The sequence below is a fragment of the Rhodotorula toruloides genome (genome assembly GCF_000320785.1).
Source record: "Rhodotorula toruloides NP11 unplaced genomic scaffold Scaffold9, whole genome shotgun sequence".
NCBI lineage: Eukaryota > Fungi > Basidiomycota > Microbotryomycetes > Sporidiobolales > Sporidiobolaceae > Rhodotorula > Rhodotorula toruloides.
In genome coordinates this window covers 443,241-460,597 of record NW_015622969.1, presented here as the reverse complement: position 1 = coordinate 460,597, position 17,357 = coordinate 443,241, and the positions used below count along the sequence as shown (strand labels likewise).

The following is a 17,357-nucleotide window of genomic DNA, read 5'->3' as shown; positions in this document are numbered from 1 at the left end:
CCAAAGCGCGGCAAAGCGTCTACACAAGCGAGCGAGAACAACATACAGAGCGGCATGCGAGCCGCAGACAGACCCCAGACGTGAACAAGCGCACCACATCCTCCTCGACTCCGGCCATTCCATTCACTTCTTGGCGGCGGCCTTGCCCTTCGGCGCCGCCTTCGAGCCCGCAGCTGCCTTGACCTTCTTTGCTGCAGCGCCCGGACCCTTCTTGGCCCTGATGAGCTTGTCCTTGCCAACGTCGCCCGCCGAAGAGTCCGAGTCGGCTGCATCGTCCTCAGCGTCCGCCTCGTCGAGGTCCTCGTCGACCTGCATAGGGGGTAGGCGATGAACGTCAGATTCGCACCTTCGCTTGCATTGGAAGGAAGGAGACGCACGAAGGCTTCTTCGAGGTCGGGCGCCTCGCCGGCCGGCGCGAGCTTCTTCGCCTTAGCTTTGCCGCCATCCGGCTTGTAGTACGGGATCGGGTGGTCCGACGAGTTGTATCTGGTGACGATACGGATGTGAATTAAGGTCGAGCAGTGGAAGCGGAGGGACGGGGACCTACTTGCGAGTGAAGGCCGACTTGGTCTGCGCCGGGATCTTCTTGAGCACCTCCTCCTGGCCCATTCCCTCGCCGATGCCCATCTCGACAATCGCGTCCCACTCCTCCTTGCTGAGGTAGTACTGGTCGAGCGTCTCGATCACGTCCTCGACGCCGTCCGTTCCGTGGTCGATGAGCGGCCGCACGAGGCGTGGGAAGAGAGTCGGGATGTACGATTGGCGGATTTCGCGCTTGTCGCCCGAGACACGGAGACGCATGCGGATCTGAATCTCGTTGAGTTGGCGGCCGAGCTTGCCCTGCGTCGAGTTCTTGCCAAGCCAGCTGCGGCAAGGACGAGTCGTCAGCGGTCTACTCTCGCATGACAGTGTAGGAATGAAGACGGGACGCACGCAGGGAAGCTAGGATAGCCGCCGCCTGAGCCGTACGTGAAAGACGCGGGGCGGACGCAGGAGAGCATGCCGTGCAGGGGCATGAGCGACCATTGCTGCTGGGTGCTAAGCACGAGGACCAAGCAAGATCTCAGTAAGCTGACTGGCAAACTTCGCTGGGAGGATCGGCGCGCACCCGTGGATCATGGCGTCGACGAGGTCTCCGTCCGAGATGCTCTCAGACGCCTTCTGCATCAACTCGAGCCTCTTGAGCTGCTTGCCCGGCCCGGTCTCGGACCTCGCGCGCGCAAAGTCGCCCTTGAGGTAATTCTCCTGGACGAAGAGCGGCATGATCGAGTGGTCCTGGAAGTAGATCTCGACCTTGTCGTTAAGCGTCATGCCGGAGACGGGCGAGAAGGCTTGCGGGCCGGTCAGCTTGCTGTAGAGCGTCCACGGCGTCTGAATCGTGTTTTTCTCGTTCATCTTGGCGCTGCGAGCAGGAGCCGACCGACAAGTAAGCTCATCGTCAAGTCGGAGGCAAACGGCAGAGTCCGCCACTCACAGCTTCTTCCCCTCGTCGTAGCTCATAGCCTTGGCGCTGAGCTTGTACGTCGCGAGCATGTTGACAATCTGGCGAATGTCAGAGTTCGAGCCGGCGACGAGCTGGTCGACGACCTTCGCGTCGAGCTTGAGGCCTTCCCTGTTGATTACACAAGGCTGTCAGTACGGAAGAGAGCGCCTTGAATGGCTGCTAACGCACTTGAAGGCGATGGACATGATGCGCGAGCGGATCTCCTGTGCGGACGGGCTGGGGCGATGAAAGCGTGAGCTACCGCGCAAGTCTCGTCGCAACTGTCGTGGGACGCACCGCTTGAAGCTCATCTGGAAGCAAGTGTTCATCAGGGGCTTCATCTTCTGGCTGCTCTTGTCGTTGGCGATGGCAATGATCGGGATCTTGGTCTTCTTAATGAACTGGTTGAGTGCACCGACACCGCCGCGATCGCCTGCAGACATGCCGTCGACCTCGTCCATGATGATCAGCGACTTGCGGTTGACGGTAAGACCAGTCGACGGGTCGTGCTGTCGGGCGGGACGGTCGAGATCAGTTAAGAGCTTCGGCCACAGCGCATAGGTTGAGCTGGAGCTGCAGTAGCATGCGGACGCACCTCCTCGCCGGGCTTCTTGAAGAACCCGCTCAGCGTCGCGTCCGTGACCTTGCTCTTGAACGCCTCCTCAAGCAACTTCTTGCTTCTCGTATCGGACGCGTTGAGCTCGAGGACGTCGTAACCTTCGAGTTTGGCGACGAGGTGTGCAGAGGTCGTCTTGCCGATACCGGGAGGGCCAGAGATGAGCACGCAGCGGAATATGTTCATGCCGTCGGGGCCGGGCTTCTTGAAGTTGGAGGCGACGTTTTTCGGCCTGCGAGGAAGAATCGCGTCAATTTCGTTGTCAAAGACCAGGCGTACACCGTACGTTCAGGCACGACGCGATCTGCGAGAGAGAGAGGGAGCCGAAATTTAACGCACCAGGACTCGAGCCACTTCCTCAACTTCTCAACCGCGCCCTTGTTGCCGCAAATGTCGTTGAGCTTCTGCGGCGCATACTTGGTCGTCCAGAGCTGCGTCATGTGTTCCCTGCGGGAGCCACACTGCGTCAGGATCGCAAGCTCTTGGGATTCGCAAGCATTGAAAGCTGCAGCTCACGGCGCATCCTTCGCCAGCGTCAGACTCTTCGCACTCTCCTTGATCTTGGCCTCCTCCTTCTTCCTCGCCTCCTTGACCTTCGGGTCATCCGGGTTCGCCGGCCGCGAGCCGATGAGCGCGAGGAAGCCGTCTTCGTCGAGCGTTTTGATTTGGTGCTTCTTGATCACCTCGAGCTTCTTCGGACCGGCGTCGGAGCCGAGGACGACGTAGGAAGTCTTGGAAGATGGGGCGGTGGTGACACGACTGCAAGAGGAGGCGAAGCGGAAGGCAGTCAGCGACACCTGACCGGTAGTCTCACCTCAGGCAAGATTGGCAAGGGACTTACCCTCCGTAACGCTTCGCCAGGTCTTGCGCTTCCTCCCTGGACAGACTCTCCAGCTCGCCGGTGAAGACGAAGGTCAAGCCGGCGAGACAGTCAGGAGCGCCTTCGGGGATGTCCTTCGAGCCTTTGTGCGAGGTGTTGCCGCATCAGCTGAGTGACCTCGCAGAGGGATGCACAAACGGCAGTGTAGAATGCGAACGCACCTGGTGCGGCGGGACCAGCGCGCGGTTTGGGCTGCCACTTGAACTTGGGCTTCTCATCCTTCACTTCGTCGTCGACTGCCGCTTTCGTTTCCTTCTTCTTCGGCGCTGGAGCGCCCTTCTTCGCGGGTGTTGACGCTTTGGGTTTGGAAGCCTGCGAGATTGCGACCTTTTTCTTCGGCTTGACGTCCTCCTCCTCTTCCTCATCTCCCTCATCCTGTTCGGCCTCGTCAGACGACGCCGACTCGCCCTCGTACTCGCTGCTCTCCTCCTTCTTGCCCTTCTTGCCCTTCTTGCCCTTGGTGGCAGTCGCCTTCCCCTTCCCCTTGCCGTTGAAAGCCACCGCCTTTCCGCCGTCCGTCTTCTTCTTCTTGACCGCGGGCTTCTCGTCCTCACTGCTCCCCTCCGAGTCAGACGAGAGTGTCACGACGGGCGCAACGGACTTGCGCTTGCGGGCGGGAGTTGTGCGAGTCGAGGTGGACGGCTTCGTCTCCTGGATCTCCATTTCCGAGTCGGACGACTCGATTCGAGGCGGCATGGTCGTGCGAGAGTAAGATGAACAGCTGCACGAGCCTCTGCAAGCGGTTCGAAGGCGAGGAGAGCCGGACGAAGTCGAGGTGGGGCGAGACGCGACCTGGTGTCAACCTGGGAGAGGGCGTGGAATGGTCAGTTCTGCGGCTCCAGCGTCTCTGTACAGTGTCTTTGTGCACCTGCACGCGTCGAATGGCCCGCTAGTCCGTGCGATGTGCGAGTTGTCGGCGAGCTGAGGTCATGGAGGGGAGGGGACGCACCGGTACGGGACTTGGGAGAGTGCGCGTGTATAAGCGGCGTCTGAGAGCACTGTAGCACGGCCAAGCCAGCCACACGAAGCAGAGAGCGCGGTGGTGTCCTGGTTGACCTTACTCGAGCAACTCTCTCCGAACGACACTCGCCTCGCTCACCTCTCGCGTCTCGCTGGGTTTGCAGACTTGTGCCGCTATCTTGTCTGAAGCGCTTGCGTCGAGAATGGCTTCCGAGCAGTCGCTTTCGAGCGGGGACGCGGCATCGACTCCATCGCTCGCAAACTCCAAAGGACCGTCTCGCGCCTCGACATCAGCAGAGGGGACGCCGAAACCCCGCCAGGGTACCCTTGCAACGCGACTGCTGCAGAACCAGCTGAACGCGGCGAACAGGGAGGCGGCGACACCAAAGGGCAAGGGTCCTGCGACGACCGAAGGTCCTCCCGACTCGACGTCTCGCGCGCAGTTCGAGGGGCAGGAGGACTTCATCTCCTTTGAAGCATCGCCGTCACCGCCGCCGCAAACCGGATCAGCTGGAGGAAGAGGGACACCGCGAGACGGCGCGCCTGGGTCGAGGAAGAGAAGCGGCAAGAGGAAGCACGATGAGTTCGATGAGGGGGAGCTGGAAGAGTCAAGCAGAAGGCTGCGGGACCGCGAGAAGGCGCGGAGTACGCCGTGGTGCGAGGACCCGGGCGTCGACTGGCGCAAGCACGAGACTTCCATCGACCAGTGCGTCCCCGTCCTCCCGTTCGGCTCTATCCAGCCTTGCTCATTAACAGAGCTGTTGCTTACACAGGTTCAACGCCGAATGTCGCGCTTTCGTGACTTACATCTCCCCTACTCCGATCGAACACCAGCTTCGCTTGTGGACTATCGAACTCATTCGCCGCACGATCAAGAGCAAGTACCCTGATGCCGACGTCCAGTGCTTCGGGAGCGTCGGAACGGGACTTTACCTGCCAGGCGGGTACGCAGCGAGCCGAGGCTTCGCACCAATCGTTACGCGAGTGCTGACTGATTCATCGGACGCCGCTTCACAGTGACATCGACCTCGTCGTCCTTTCCTCTTCCATGCCCTCTCCCCCACTCAAGCCCTCATCGTCCCTCCTCCACCGCCTCGCCTCCCTCCTCCTCACCTCCTCCATTGCCGCCCCTCAGTCCCTCGTCGTGATCGCCAAAGCCCGCGTCCCGATCGTCAAGTTTGTTACTCGCTACGGCGGTTTCAGCGTCGATCTCTCGGTCAACCAGAAGAACGGTGTCGATGCGGCCGTGAGGGTGAGGAGCATGCTGGAGGAGTACGCGTTCAGGGAGGAGGGGTACGTCGAGCCGGGGATGGCCGACCTCGGCGGGCCCTCGAAGGGGAAGACCGTGTCGAAGGGGAAGGGGAAGCAGCGCGCATCTCCCGAAGAAGGCGAAGAGGCAGATTCGGACGAGGACGAGGAAGGCCAGTTGAGCGGCGGCGCCGAGCCTCATCCCGTTGACCACGGCGTCGCGAGGTCGATGGTTCTGCTGGTCAAGGCGTTCCTGGCGCAACGAGGCATGAACGAGGTCTTCACGGGCGGATTGGGCAGCTACTCGATCATCTGCATGGTCATCTCGTTCCTTCAGGTGCGTCGCGCTCCCTTTCCTTCGCTTTCCACGAGTCTCCTGACACGGTCGCTCGTTCGCTTCGCAGCTGCATCCGAAGATCCAGACCTCGACGATCAACCCGAATCGCAACCTCGGCCTGCTCTTCGTCGAATTCCTCGAACTGTATGGCAAGCACTTCAACTACGACCAGGCGGGTATTACGCTTCGAGGACGCGGTGGATACTTCAACAAGCACGACAAGGGGTGGTTCCGGCCCCAGCAGCCATACCTCCTCTCGATTGAGGACCCTAATGACCCGCGTGCGTTCCTTTCTCTGCTCTGCGAGCTTGTGCTTGACTGACGTCTCGCTCATCCCGCAGAAAACGACGTCTCTGGTGGCTCTCACGCCATTCTCCGGGTCCGACAAACCCTCGCAGGGGGCTTCGACACTCTCGCCGCCTGGCTCATCCAGCGGCACTCGCTCCTCGCCTCTCGCTCAAATCCCTCCCTCGTCGCCCTCTCCGCCTCCGCTCTTCCAAATGCCGACTCCGACCCTCCGAGCCGCATGAGCCAAAGCTTACTTGGTTCCGTCATCGGCCTTTCGAAGCACGATGCGGATGCGCGAGACGCCAACGTCCGGCTATGGGAAGACGGCGTCCTGCAGCGCCTGCTGGACCGAACGGACCCGAACAAGGGCGCCGGCGCCGGCCTGAGCAAGAAGGGCATGAAGAAGATGCAGCAGGAGGCGCGAGACCGTGAGAAGCGCGAGCGGACTATTGCGCGACTCGAGCGCAAGATCGAGGAGAAGGAGAAGAAGAGCCTGAGGCGCAAGGAGAAGAAGGCGGCGAGGAAGGCGGAAAAGGCGGCAGCCGAGGGCGGCGAGGTCCTCACGATCCAGCCACTGGTCGACAGATCCGCGATCGAAGATGCCAAGGCGAAGGAGGCGGCGCTCGAAGCCCTCGCTCCACATGCGACCGCGCAGGACGACGAGGACGACACGTCGATGGGCGAAGCAGGCTTTGTCATCGACACGACCGGCTCGCGCGGTGCCGCCGTATCGGACGAGGAGGAGAGCGACTCGCGGTATCTTCTCGGCGTTCCTTCCGTCGCGACCACCTCCACCTCGTCACGCAACGTCTACACGCACGTCACGGACGACTCGTCGGCGAGCGATGACGAGCATGGCTCCGACGGCGATGTCGTCCTCGGCGGGTTCGGCGGGGACTTCGTCCGGCACGATGGCAGCGTCGAAGCGTCTCGCGCAACGTCGAAGACGGGATCATCTGTCGACTCGGACGAGGTCGTCGAGGCGTTGATTGTGCCGCCAGCGAAGCGCGTCATGAAGGCGACGTCGGAGAATGGCCAGGCCAAGAAGAAGAAGAAAACGAGCCAGGACAAGGCCGATGCCAGGATGGCTTTCTGGGCCGCAAAGGGCAGGAAGGAGACTGGCAGCGACAGCGAGTAGCGTTTGGAACGAGGCATTCGCTTTGTCCGTCTCTTCAGGCGTCGAGGAAACGAAAGCAATGCTTAGAGATAACAAACAGGCAGTGGACGGAATACATCAGTCCTCGGCTTCGTCCATCGACGACTCGCCTCCTTCAGCCTCCCTCCTCTGCGCGATCTCGAGCTCCTTCTTGGCGAGCTTGAGCTTCGCCTCGAGGAGCGCGATCTGGATGCGGTTGATACGGATCTCGGGGTCTTCTTCGCCCTGGCCGTCCTCGCAGGCGTCGTCGCCGGCGAGAGAGCGCTGATCGGGCTTGCGGAAACCACTGTAAAAGTTGTGCGGCGACGACTTGCGGGAGCGGTCCGAGAGGCGCCTCGACGTTCCGGGGTAAACGAAGCGCTCCGTCTCGACGTTGGTGGGCTCCCACTCGTCGTCTGCCCAACCGGAAGCCTTGAGCGACGAAGGCGTGGGCTCGTCGAAAGTCTCGGTGTCCGCATCTTCGCCGGAGCCAGCAGGAAGCGTGCCTTCCGTCTCGGCGTCCGAAACCTCGTCGTCCATCTGGGCGTCCGAAACCTCATCGTCCATCTTGTCTTCGTCCGCGTTCGACTGAGCCGTAGCTGGCTCGTGAGGCTGCTCGACGGCGTGCTGAAGGACCGACGAGTGCTCCACCGCGATGCATCCGACGTTGCCGCACGTAGGAAGAGGCGCCGACCACTGGAGAACGTCCTTCGAAGTCGTGGCAAGCTCAGCGACGACGACGGCAGGAGCAGCCGACGTTTCGACGCGTCCGTCGAGGTAGTACAGGCGACCTTCGTGGTCGACGAGCGGCGGCATCTCAGGCAAGTCGTCATCCGCAGTCTCGTGCGCCGTCCCGGTCATGTTCGACGGCATCGAGACGAGGGGAGGCATGCAGCTGTCTTCGATGAGCGAGAAGAGGGCGTCGAGCCTGAGGTTTGTCTGCTGGACCATCGACTCGAGATTCTCGAAGCCGTGCTTGATATGTCGCTGGATGCGAGGTAGGACGCTGCCGTCCACATAGCTGTGAGGCTACGGAGGGCGTAAACCCGAGCGTCAGCGAAGTCCGCCGAAACCGCGACGGGAGTCACGCACCTGCTCCGTCGCGAACAAGGGCAATCCCGACGACGACGACCTCAGCGCACGCTGAGCCATCGTCTGCTGCATCTTGAGGAGGAACATGTGCTCTAGGAAGCGTGCAGAATGGTCGCCAGGAGAAGGCGCAGCGGGAGGAGTGGGGAGAGGAGCAGCGGTAGGGTGGGACATCGTGAGGAGCGAGTGTAGCGCTGATAGAGCGGGCGTGTATAGGTAAGTCTCGTGCGAGGAGAGCGAAGGAGGCGAAGAGAGTGAGGAGAAGGGAGGAGAGAGGCAGAAGGGAGGATAGCCGGCTTAAGAGGGCGGCTTGGATGAAACCGCGACTTGGTCCCGTGGTCGTCAAAACCGCGAATCGTGACCCCCGATTGTCCCAAGTCATGGAATGTTCAGCTTGTGAAAAGCGGTATAGCCGGAACTGAGCCTGTGAAGGAGGTTTGGGCGGTTCTCAACCGTATTCCGCCGGCAAACTCGCCTACTCGCCCTTCCGTACCGCCCCTGCGCGTCGCGTCGAGCCTCGGCTTACACCTGCCATCCACAACATCCTGACGAGGAAGAGAACCGACGTGATGCCGACGTTTCCCCAAACAAGGGCGTTCCAGCCCGACGGGGCGAGGCTGCCTTCGACACCGAGGTCGAAGAGTGTGAAGCCGATGTGCTGTAATGCGCAGGAGGGGTAAGCATGGGTCAGAAGCGTTGCGAGGTTGAGCGAGACGCACCGTCAAGTCGGCCGCAGCTAGGCAGGTCAAGTATGCCCGCACGAGCAACTCAAGCTCCTCCGGCCTGTCCTTCAGCGTCCTCCGCATAGCCGGCAGTAAGACGCATCCCATCATCGCAAAAAGGAAGAAGCAGGACCCGAGCTGTCGGACAATCATGGTCGCGGCGACATGGGTCGATTTCGCGGTGGGTGGAGCAAGGAGAGAGGGCGGGTAGAGGGCGATGTAGTAGGGCAAGGGAGTAAAAATCGCGTAGGCGGCGCCGGCGAAGGTAAGGAGCGGCTCGAGGATGGAGAAGAAGAGGAAGTAGGGAGAGGGGAGCGGGTCGAAGGACGACGTCGGAGCGTCGACGCTGCGAGGGGCAGATAAGGCGGTCCGGTCAGCACCAAGGGCATCTATGTAGCCCTTCTGAGCCATTGCACAACCCCTAGAGCTTTTGTCGTCCTGCGAGCGTCTCCGAGCGATGAAAGTGGGGAGGGGAACAGGACGCACGAGGACGGCATCGCGGGCGGAGCGAACGGTCGCGAAGGGCCAAATGAACCTATTGGGTACGACCGACGAGCTAGCGAGGCGATCTCTTGTCGTGCGAGCAACAGCGAGTGAGGAAGACCAGGAAGAAAGCGGATTGCGAGGTGAAGCGGTGAAGTCGCCTCTCGCTCGCGCTATTGCTCCTCGAGGGCTGGCAGAACGTTCACAAAGACGTGAGAATAAGCGAGTACGCATGGCAATAAAGACTAGACCTGAGGGTACAGGGAACAACACGCTAAACAACCTCCGCTATCCAACAAATCCAGATTCCGACAAGACGAGCAAAGAGAGAGACAGACAAGACATAATAACGAAGAAGAGAAGAAGAAGCACTCAGGAGTGTCCATGCCGAACCGCAGCATCTCCCCCGACCCACTACTTGGCCATCCCAACCTCTGCCGCACTCGCGCTCGTCTCCTCCGTCTCGACACTCTCACCTCTCGCTTCCCTCCCCCTCTGTTTCTCCGCCACCACATCCCTCTCAATGCTCGTCGAAGCGCGATACGACCCCGCCGGAGGTTTCCCAAACTCGAACGAGGCGGCGGACGAGCGCGTCACGTGAGAAGCTTCGGACCATGTCGAGGCGCGGGAGTCGCGGATGGCGGGGCGGGAGGTTGTCGCGGGTGGCGAGGCGGAGGACGAACCGGAGGAAGAAGTGGTGGGCAAGCCGAGCGCAACTGGGGCGAGAGACTGAATCGGCGGAAGTCGAGGAGGTCCCACCGCTGCCGGGGCAGCCGCAGAGTCGGCCCTGATAGGCGTGAGCAGCGCCTTGTCCGCCTCACTCGGCCCACCCTTCTTTCCTCCCCGCGTCGCGATAGGCGCATCACCAAAGACCGACCGCAGAGGCGGGAGAGTCTGCCGAGGCGGTAACGAGCGGCCTGAGGAACGGTACGCCATTGTCTCCATCGCGACGTCGAGAATGTCGGTCGAGCCTGGACGAGCCGGTGCGACTGGAGTCGTCGCAGCAGTCGAGGGGGTTGGCACAGTCGAAGCGGGCGAGAAGGGTGTGGGCGTCGCGACCGACGTAGGAGAGAGCGGTCCAGTCGAGATACGGAGGCGCTCGAAGGAGGATGACGGCTCGGGCGAGAAAACGGCGCGCTGAAAGGATGGGTTCGGAAAAGGTGCCGAGACGGGCGATGTCACGCTCGCGTGCGTGGGAGTGGGCGAGAAAGGTGAGTGGCTGAACATGGGTTGGTGGTCGACGGGCGCTGACGAGGGAGGATGGGCGGGAGGAGGTTGCTGAGCGGGTTGAGGGGCGGCGGGACCTGCGCCAAGGACGGACGACAGCGAAGGAAGCTTGACGTCCGGCGCGCCAGCGCTCGCGAGCGGATCCGCCTGAATCCTGCCAGGCGGAGCATGCGAGCGCGGGACATGCGGGAAGTAGAGTTTCGTCGTGATCGGCGCGGGTGCGCCAGGATGCGGGGGATAGGCGAGTTGAGGGGGCGGGACGGGCAGTCCGGTCGGACCGTATGCGGGATGAGGCGATCGTCCGAAGGTGTATGGCGGCGCGCCTCCAGCGTAAGGGTTCGAGAACCGCTGTTCGGACGGCAAAGGCGCAAGCGAGTCTCGGCTGTGCAGTGCGCTTGGCATTTGGTAACTGCTGCCCATACTGAGGCGGGACGAGGCGTAGCTCTGCTGGCTGCCGAGCGAGTCCATCGAAGCGTTTCGGTGCAGGTCGGGGCGGCCTGGGTAGACTGCGCCGGGGTGAGGCGGGAAAGGCTTGCCGCCTTGCATGCCGGCGTAGACTGGTATAGGCCCGCCGTACGCGCCGGGCGGGTAGGCGTGCGGATGTAGCGGAGGATAGCCGGGGTGGTGCATCGACGGATGAACGCCCGCAGACATCGCCGAAGCTGCTGCTGCCGAAGCTGCCGCTGCTTCTTGCGCTTCACGATCCCGTTGCCGCTTTTGCGACTGCCGCCGGTTCTGGAACCACACTTGGACGCGCCGCGCAGACATGCCGATTTGCCGTCCGACCTCCTCGCGGACTTCGGTCGAGGGGAAGCGCGTCTGAGTCAGAGGGGAACTCGTCAGACTTCGAGGAAGAGCAAGAAGAGGAGTTCAGGAGGAGGAAGTGAGACGCACCTTCGCCAGCAGCGCATTCAGCACCGCCGTCTGCGCCGGCGTCGTCAACGTCCTGCTCCTCTTCTTTGCCGGCTCCTTCGCCGATCCATCACTCTGCCCTCCTTCACCGTTCGCCGACGTCCCCGTCGCGCCGGTCACGACACTCGCATCATCGTCCAGCACCATCGCTTCGTCCCCATCTGCGTCCGCATCGTCCGATACGAGCGAGGCGATCGAGAAGCGCTTGGCGGAGGCGGGTTCGGGAGGATCGGGTGAGACGGATGTTGAGGCGGTTCCGCGTGGTTGGGAGCGGTCGGCGAAAGAGACGGACTGGGCCATACTCGGCGTCGGGGTCTTCTCCCTGTCTTCCTCGTCCCGCATCACCTCCTTGCCCTTCCCACCTTCGACGCCAGCGCCACGCGCCATCCTCTCCTTCTCCCTCTCCCGCTCGATGCGCACAAGCTCACTCGCAGCATCCCAACTCGTCCTCTCGACATCCCTGAACCGCCTCTTCGTTCCCGCGCTCCCGCCCGTTCCAACCCCCGATCCAACAACAGACGGTCGACGGTTATCGAACGGTCCGGACGAGGCGAGTTCAGCACGAGCTTGGCGCTGTTGTCGCTCGTCGTCTGATGAGCCGCTGCCCGCTCCTCCCGCTCGCGAGGTGATGCCGTCTTTGGCGGGTACAGCAGGCGGAGGAGGGCTCGGACTCGCTGCCGCCGCCTCCGCCGCAGCCGCCGCAGCCGCATCCAACCTTGCCTGCCTGGCCCTGTCCCGCTGAGCCTTGGGAATCGAGGGGAAGAAGTGTGATGGCGGAGGACCGGGGAGCGAGTTGGGGTTTCCGAAGGACTGGGAGGTCGTGTCGGAGAGGATTGTGCGCGAGTTGCGTGGTACGGACGAGGAGGAGGCGGAGGGGGGATGGTGAGAAGGAGGTGGGGGGAAGGTGTGTGAGGATGAAGCCGAGGTTGAGGGAAGGGCGGCGGCCATCGTGCGGCCGTCTAAGGTGCTTCAGTACTCTGTCGACTCTGCCGCAATGTCAGGCGAACGAGAGCGCTGTGCGTGCGAGATGAGCGAGGTCGCGGTGTGCTAGCGGTCGTCGGGAGCGGGTTCGCTCGAGTTGGTGATGGCTTGTTGATTGCTCAGACAGAGCCGCTGCACTTGTCGCGCACTTCGCACGACCGAGCGCGAGCTCGATGAGGATCTGCGAGTCGAGGGCCGGGACCCACAACGGAGGGCGGCGAGGCGGGCGGGCGGGCCGCGAGTCGTGGTTACTCCGGTGTGGGTTCCTCTGTCCAGTCCTGAAGAGCAGCACTCTGCTCTGTCAGCAGTTCCCCAGCGAGTGTGAGCGTGCGGAAGAGGAGATGGCGGGAACCGATCTCGCTGCGGCTGGGTGTATTCAGTTGCAATACAAACTCGAATACAAGCTGTGAGTAATGCCCTTGGAACCGACGAGCGACCCTTGGGCGACAAGGTTCTCGACCTTGCAATTTACTCGCGACCAGCCCGGTCGCCCGCAAATGAGCGACTAATGACTAAAACCTATTGCTGCCCATTACTGTTGCACACGGGACCTTCCTCGTCCGTCGCTACACAGTCCCCGAGTGATATGATAGTGTAGCAACAAGCGATGTTACAATCGGCAGAGAGATAACACGGCAACAAATAGCGTAACCCAAGCCATCCCGCGACTCCCCGCTCGCGTCGAGACGGTCTCGCTAACTTACCCTCCTCATTCGCCCCACTTCTTGCTAGCCTGCGGATCCGTCACTCCACCCTGGAACTGGGACTCGAACCCATGAGCCTGCTGCGGGTGCGGCTGGTGAGGGTGAGGGTGAGAGGCGCGAGGGACGAGTACGGCCGTTGGATCGAAAGCGCCTTCTCCTCCTTCCACTCCTGCGGAGGTCGCATAGTGCTCGTACCCTCCTGCGCTCGCCCCACCCCCGGCAGAGTACGAGACCGACCCCGACGCCGAAGCAGACGAGGTCGAAGGCGGGGGCGGGACCTCCCTCTCCCCTCCCGCTCCCGCTCCCGTTCGTCCTCCTCCCGCTCCCGCGCTAGGCGTCTCGTACCCGAGATAATCCACCACATTGTCGACCGTGAAGTAGTGCGTCGTAGTAGGGCGGTACAGACTCGTCGTCGCGGGTGCGTTGGCATAGTCTGGCCAGTGGGGCGGGCGCAGGTTCGTGAGACTCGGTTGGGGTGCGTGGGTGGGGAGCGCAGCGACAGGCGGAGGAGGCCGAGGGGTGGGAGTGGCGGTGGGCAGGGCGGCGGTGAAGGGCGGTTGGATGGCGGCGGTCGAGGCGTACGGCTGGGCGCCTGCGTGCGCATCACGAGTCTGTCAGTGGGCAGCGCAGATCATCACGAGGGGGGCGCGACGCACGGTAGCTCGGACGACGAGACTGCCTCAGCTCCTGCAACCGCCCATTCGCGATCGGGTGATAATAGCTTCCCACAATCAAGCCCTTGTCGATCCTGCTCCACTCGACTCGTCAGCCACAGCCTGCGAGAGAGAAGAGAAGGAACGACGCACCAATCGAGTTCCTCGTCCGTCAACTCGAGGTCGGGCGAGAAAGGGCCGTCGGTCTCGCCGAATCGTTGGACGGCGATTGCGGTCCAGTTTGGGAGGATCTCGAGCGAGAAGATGACGTGGTAGGTCAGGTGTGGGTCGCTGCGAGGTGGGGATGGTGAGCGAGACGCGGACAAAAGGAGAGGGAAGCGGACGCACCGACTCGTGAGGTAGAGCTGCGACGGCGATGATCTCGGCGAGAGTCAGCTCCCGACCTCGCGAAGACAAGCGGATCAGCGGAAACCGTGCGACGCACCTCGAGGTAGAACGCAATGAGCTTGAGCGCCTTCCGAACGCGCTTGTCGCTCTCGATGTAGGTCGCCTGAGCCGTATCGCCGATGAGCGAGTCGAGGCCGAGGTTCTCGGTCACGAGCGAATGTATGAGGAAGAGGGTGTCCTGCGCGACTCTCAGCGGATCAGCGTGAGGGAGAGGGGAAAAGGTGAAGCGGGTCGCACCAGGAGGTCCTTGTCGAGACGGGTGATGAAACGGAGGTGCTCGTCCGTACATCCGTCCCCTTGGCACCCTTGCGGGACGTACGACAGCTGCACCAGCATCTCCTGGACCTTCCGGATCCCCTCATGGATCTGGTCCAGCATCGTCCACAACTTTCGAATATCGTCGACAAGCGTACTCGGCGGACCTCCGGGCTGGGGCGCGGCGACCTGCGCGAAAAGGCGATGCGAATGCGAGATCCAGGCCTGGACGATATTCGCCGCGTCCGAGACGCCCTTGTGCGTCAGGCGTCCGTCCGCAGCGAGCGTGTCGCGCAGACAGTCCTGCACGATCGACTGCATGTTGTCCTTGTCCGTGTCCGGGTGGAGGTACGGGGGAAAGTAGTGCTCGAGGTCTGACGCCGAGATGAGGGGCTTCTTGCGCGCGTAGGCTGCGGTGACCGAGTCGTTTTCGAGGAGGGGAAGGCCGATCTCCATGCGCGTCTCCTCCTTGAAGCCGGGCGGGAGCGCGCTATCCTGCAACTCCTTGTACTGCCCGAGCGCGAACAGCATGAGCGACCTCGACCGCTGCGGCATGAGCTCGTTGACTGTCGAACGACGCTTCGTCAGCCGACAACGCGGGGAGAAGGAAGAGGAAGCAGAGCGCACAGATGAGCATCTGAATGAGGACCAACAACGCCTCGAGGTTCTCGCGGCTGAAGTCGTAGAGGATGCCGAGACTGTGCATGAGGTCAAAGGCGTGGTTGTGCAGTGCGCGGCACGCAGCTTCGCGGTGGTGGCCCGCGATCGAGGCTTCCTCGAAGCAGTCGGTCGGGTTTGGGCTGGGGAGCGAGATGCCGAGGATGGCCTACGCGACGTTCGAAGCGGGTCAGCCGGGTCCATCTCGCTTGTGAGGCGGGGAGACGCACCGAATGAGGACTCGCGCGGGCACCCATCGCGCAAAAGGTGGTCGCGACGACTCGGCTGGCGGGATCGAGGTTGTCGACGTTGTTGATCAGCCAGTCTCGGCGGTCGTGCCAGCTCGAAAAGGCGGGCAAATATGCACAACAAGAGTTGTAGAAGGCTACAGGAGAAGCGCGTCAGTATAGGGGGTCAGGGGAGGGAGGGTACGGCGCGACGAACAGAGGATGAGGTGAACGATGAGCGTCCGCGACATCCACGCCCTCGCGAGCCTCCATTCCGGCTGCTCCTCGCTGATCGTAGGCAATCCCTGATCCGCTCTTCCGATCCATCCAGCCCGATTCCGATCCGGTATTGGCCCCAGTCCCGTCGCCGCGAGGCTGTAAAGCTCGGAGTTGTGCATCGCCACGCCGCGGAGGAAGACTTCGACTGTCCTCACTCGCTGCTCGCCTTCAGGCCCAGGTTCCCTCAGTCCCGCACCGAGCTCGAAAGCCGCCGAGAGCGATTCAGTAAGGCTGACGAGCGAGCCGGGCGAACCAGGATGCGGGACGCTCGAGGCGAAGTCTTGTGGGCCTGCGACATGCGGGTACGGCACAACGGGTCCTGACTGACGACGACTTGGACCGGAGGCGGACGAGTTCGAGCCGGATCCCATCTGCTCGTTGCTCCCGGACGCGGCGGAGCCTTTGCGGACCCGTTGATCGGGCTGGCGGGCGAGGTTGCTGCCTGAAGCGGCTGGCGGTGCGCGCAGAGCCTCGAGTTCGGCTTCGAGGTTGGCTGCACGGTACCGGCGTTAGCGCAATTCGTAGAGAAGTAAGCGGCCGAACGAGAGCGGCGGGACGTACCGATACGAGCCTGAAGCGCAAAGACGTTCTCGCGGTCTCCACCGTCCGATGGACTACGAGCAGTCACGGCTCCCTGAAGCGCAGCGACCGGAATGGCATCGACTGTCGAGTGAGAAGCGAGCAGGTCAAGGAGGTCCAACAAGGTCGAAGGCAGTGGCGCGAGTGTGGATGTTGCGAAGGAAAAATTGATGTACGGCTGTCAGTACTGCTCGGCATATTCGCCAATCGATTCGAGCAAGCGCACCTGGAACGAACGACCCAAAGTCACCTGTCGAAATGCGTACAAGGTCAGCTTCGAGCGCCCGCCTGTAAGCGGTGAGAAGCACGAAACGCACACTCTTCCTTCCTGTCCTTACACCGCTGGCATCTGGGCCATTTGCGGTCGCACTGCGCGCCAAGCGTAAGCGGGATGAGGTTGACGAAGTGCATCGCGAACGGAACGCACCTTGACTTTCCGAGTCCTGCAGTTCCTGCACGACTTCTCCGTCGTCTTGGGCCCTACCGCCGCCGCCAGCGCCGCAACCGCCGGCCTGGAACTGCTTGCTCTCCCCGCTCCGGCCGCCGCCGCCGTCGCAGACCCTCTGTCGACGGCCGCCTGCTCCTCTGCAGCCTGTCCAACGATTCCCCTGACCGGTCTCGGCTCCCCAGCCGTCCTCGAGCGCCGCCTCGCGCCCACCGGAGGCGGGGGGAAGAGCGGATCCGTCTCCATCCTCGCAGAGGGAGTCGCGCCCTGGTCGCCGCTTGGTCCGGCGCCGCCGTCGCTGCTCATCGACATGCTGGTGAGCTGGTAGTCTGACTGAGCCGGCGGGGTGAGTGGCCAGGCTGGGAGCGACGGCTGTTGGGTGAGCGATGAGGAGTGATCGAGGCCGTGGTAGCTGTGTGTCTCCGGTGCGGGCGCGACTGGCGATGTGCTGAAGATGACCCCTGCATAGTCTAGGTGCGGTGCACGCCCTTGTTCGGTCGCTAGAGGAAGCGCTGAGAGCAGGTGACGCGAGGGAAGAGGTCGCGACTGGGCGGCGTTGCGGCTGTCGTGAGCGGTCGGCGGTGTCGGGAGCGTGTAGTAGAAGCTGGCTGAGCTGGCTGGACGCTCTGTGTGGTACTGCCCGCCTTGCGAAGTGGGCGAATGCGGCAGACCCATCGTCGCCGCGTGCGGAGATTGCACGGACGCCGCCAAAGTCCCTGTCCCCGTCGAAGCGAACCAGCGGTGTGACAGCTCGTCCATTCAAGCAAACAGCATAGCTCAGCAGTGTGT

At 62.6% G+C, this 17,357-nt stretch overlaps 6 protein-coding genes across 6 annotated transcripts; 1 reads left to right on the top strand and 5 right to left on the bottom strand.

Moving 5' to 3' along the window:
• Positions 1 to 123: 123 nt before the first annotated feature.
• On the bottom strand, positions 124 to 3,675 carry RHTO_08114 (chromosome transmission fidelity factor; the record flags this gene model as incomplete). Its single annotated transcript, XM_016421768.1, has 13 exons — positions 124 to 309; positions 378 to 486; positions 548 to 865; positions 934 to 1,038; positions 1,109 to 1,402; positions 1,475 to 1,612; positions 1,673 to 1,720; positions 1,781 to 1,992; positions 2,079 to 2,331; positions 2,439 to 2,546; positions 2,616 to 2,858; positions 2,941 to 3,061; positions 3,141 to 3,675. The coding sequence occupies 13 exons, from the start codon at positions 3,673 to 3,675 to the stop codon at positions 124 to 126; spliced, it is 2,670 nt and encodes an 889-aa protein (XP_016273880.1).
• A 467-nt stretch (positions 3,676 to 4,142) lies between these two features.
• Positions 4,143 to 6,950, top strand: RHTO_08113 (DNA polymerase sigma subunit; the record flags this gene model as incomplete). Its single annotated transcript, XM_016421767.1, has 5 exons — positions 4,143 to 4,645; positions 4,713 to 4,883; positions 4,957 to 5,524; positions 5,592 to 5,805; positions 5,866 to 6,950. 5 exons carry the CDS (start codon positions 4,143 to 4,145, stop codon positions 6,948 to 6,950), a joined length of 2,541 nt encoding a protein of 846 aa, XP_016273879.1.
• A 96-nt stretch (positions 6,951 to 7,046) lies between these two features.
• On the bottom strand, positions 7,047 to 8,210 carry RHTO_08112 (uncharacterized protein; the record flags this gene model as incomplete). The annotated part of the gene is made up of 2 exons (XM_016421766.1): positions 7,047 to 7,976; positions 8,040 to 8,210. The coding sequence occupies 2 exons, from the start codon at positions 8,208 to 8,210 to the stop codon at positions 7,047 to 7,049; spliced, it is 1,101 nt and encodes a 366-aa protein (XP_016273878.1).
• Positions 8,211 to 8,511: 301 nt separating this feature from the next.
• RHTO_08111 (uncharacterized protein) lies at positions 8,512 to 9,255 on the bottom strand (the record flags this gene model as incomplete). Its single annotated transcript, XM_016421765.1, has 3 exons — positions 8,512 to 8,694; positions 8,756 to 9,104; positions 9,245 to 9,255. 3 exons carry the CDS (start codon positions 9,253 to 9,255, stop codon positions 8,512 to 8,514), a joined length of 543 nt encoding a protein of 180 aa, XP_016273877.1.
• Positions 9,256 to 9,655: 400 nt separating this feature from the next.
• On the bottom strand, positions 9,656 to 12,328 carry RHTO_08110 (homeobox protein OTX; the record flags this gene model as incomplete). The annotated part of the gene is made up of 2 exons (XM_016421764.1): positions 9,656 to 11,287; positions 11,363 to 12,328. The coding sequence occupies 2 exons, from the start codon at positions 12,326 to 12,328 to the stop codon at positions 9,656 to 9,658; spliced, it is 2,598 nt and encodes an 865-aa protein (XP_016273876.1).
• A 742-nt stretch (positions 12,329 to 13,070) lies between these two features.
• On the bottom strand, positions 13,071 to 17,243 carry RHTO_08109 (C6 transcription factor; the record flags this gene model as incomplete). The annotated part of the gene is made up of 13 exons (XM_016421763.1): positions 13,071 to 13,657; positions 13,722 to 13,813; positions 13,872 to 14,009; positions 14,067 to 14,083; positions 14,164 to 14,304; positions 14,364 to 14,947; positions 15,009 to 15,207; positions 15,269 to 15,423; positions 15,483 to 16,037; positions 16,106 to 16,207; positions 16,350 to 16,373; positions 16,441 to 16,492; positions 16,551 to 17,243. 13 exons carry the CDS (start codon positions 17,241 to 17,243, stop codon positions 13,071 to 13,073), a joined length of 3,339 nt encoding a protein of 1,112 aa, XP_016273875.1.
• Positions 17,244 to 17,357: the final 114 nt, after the last annotated feature.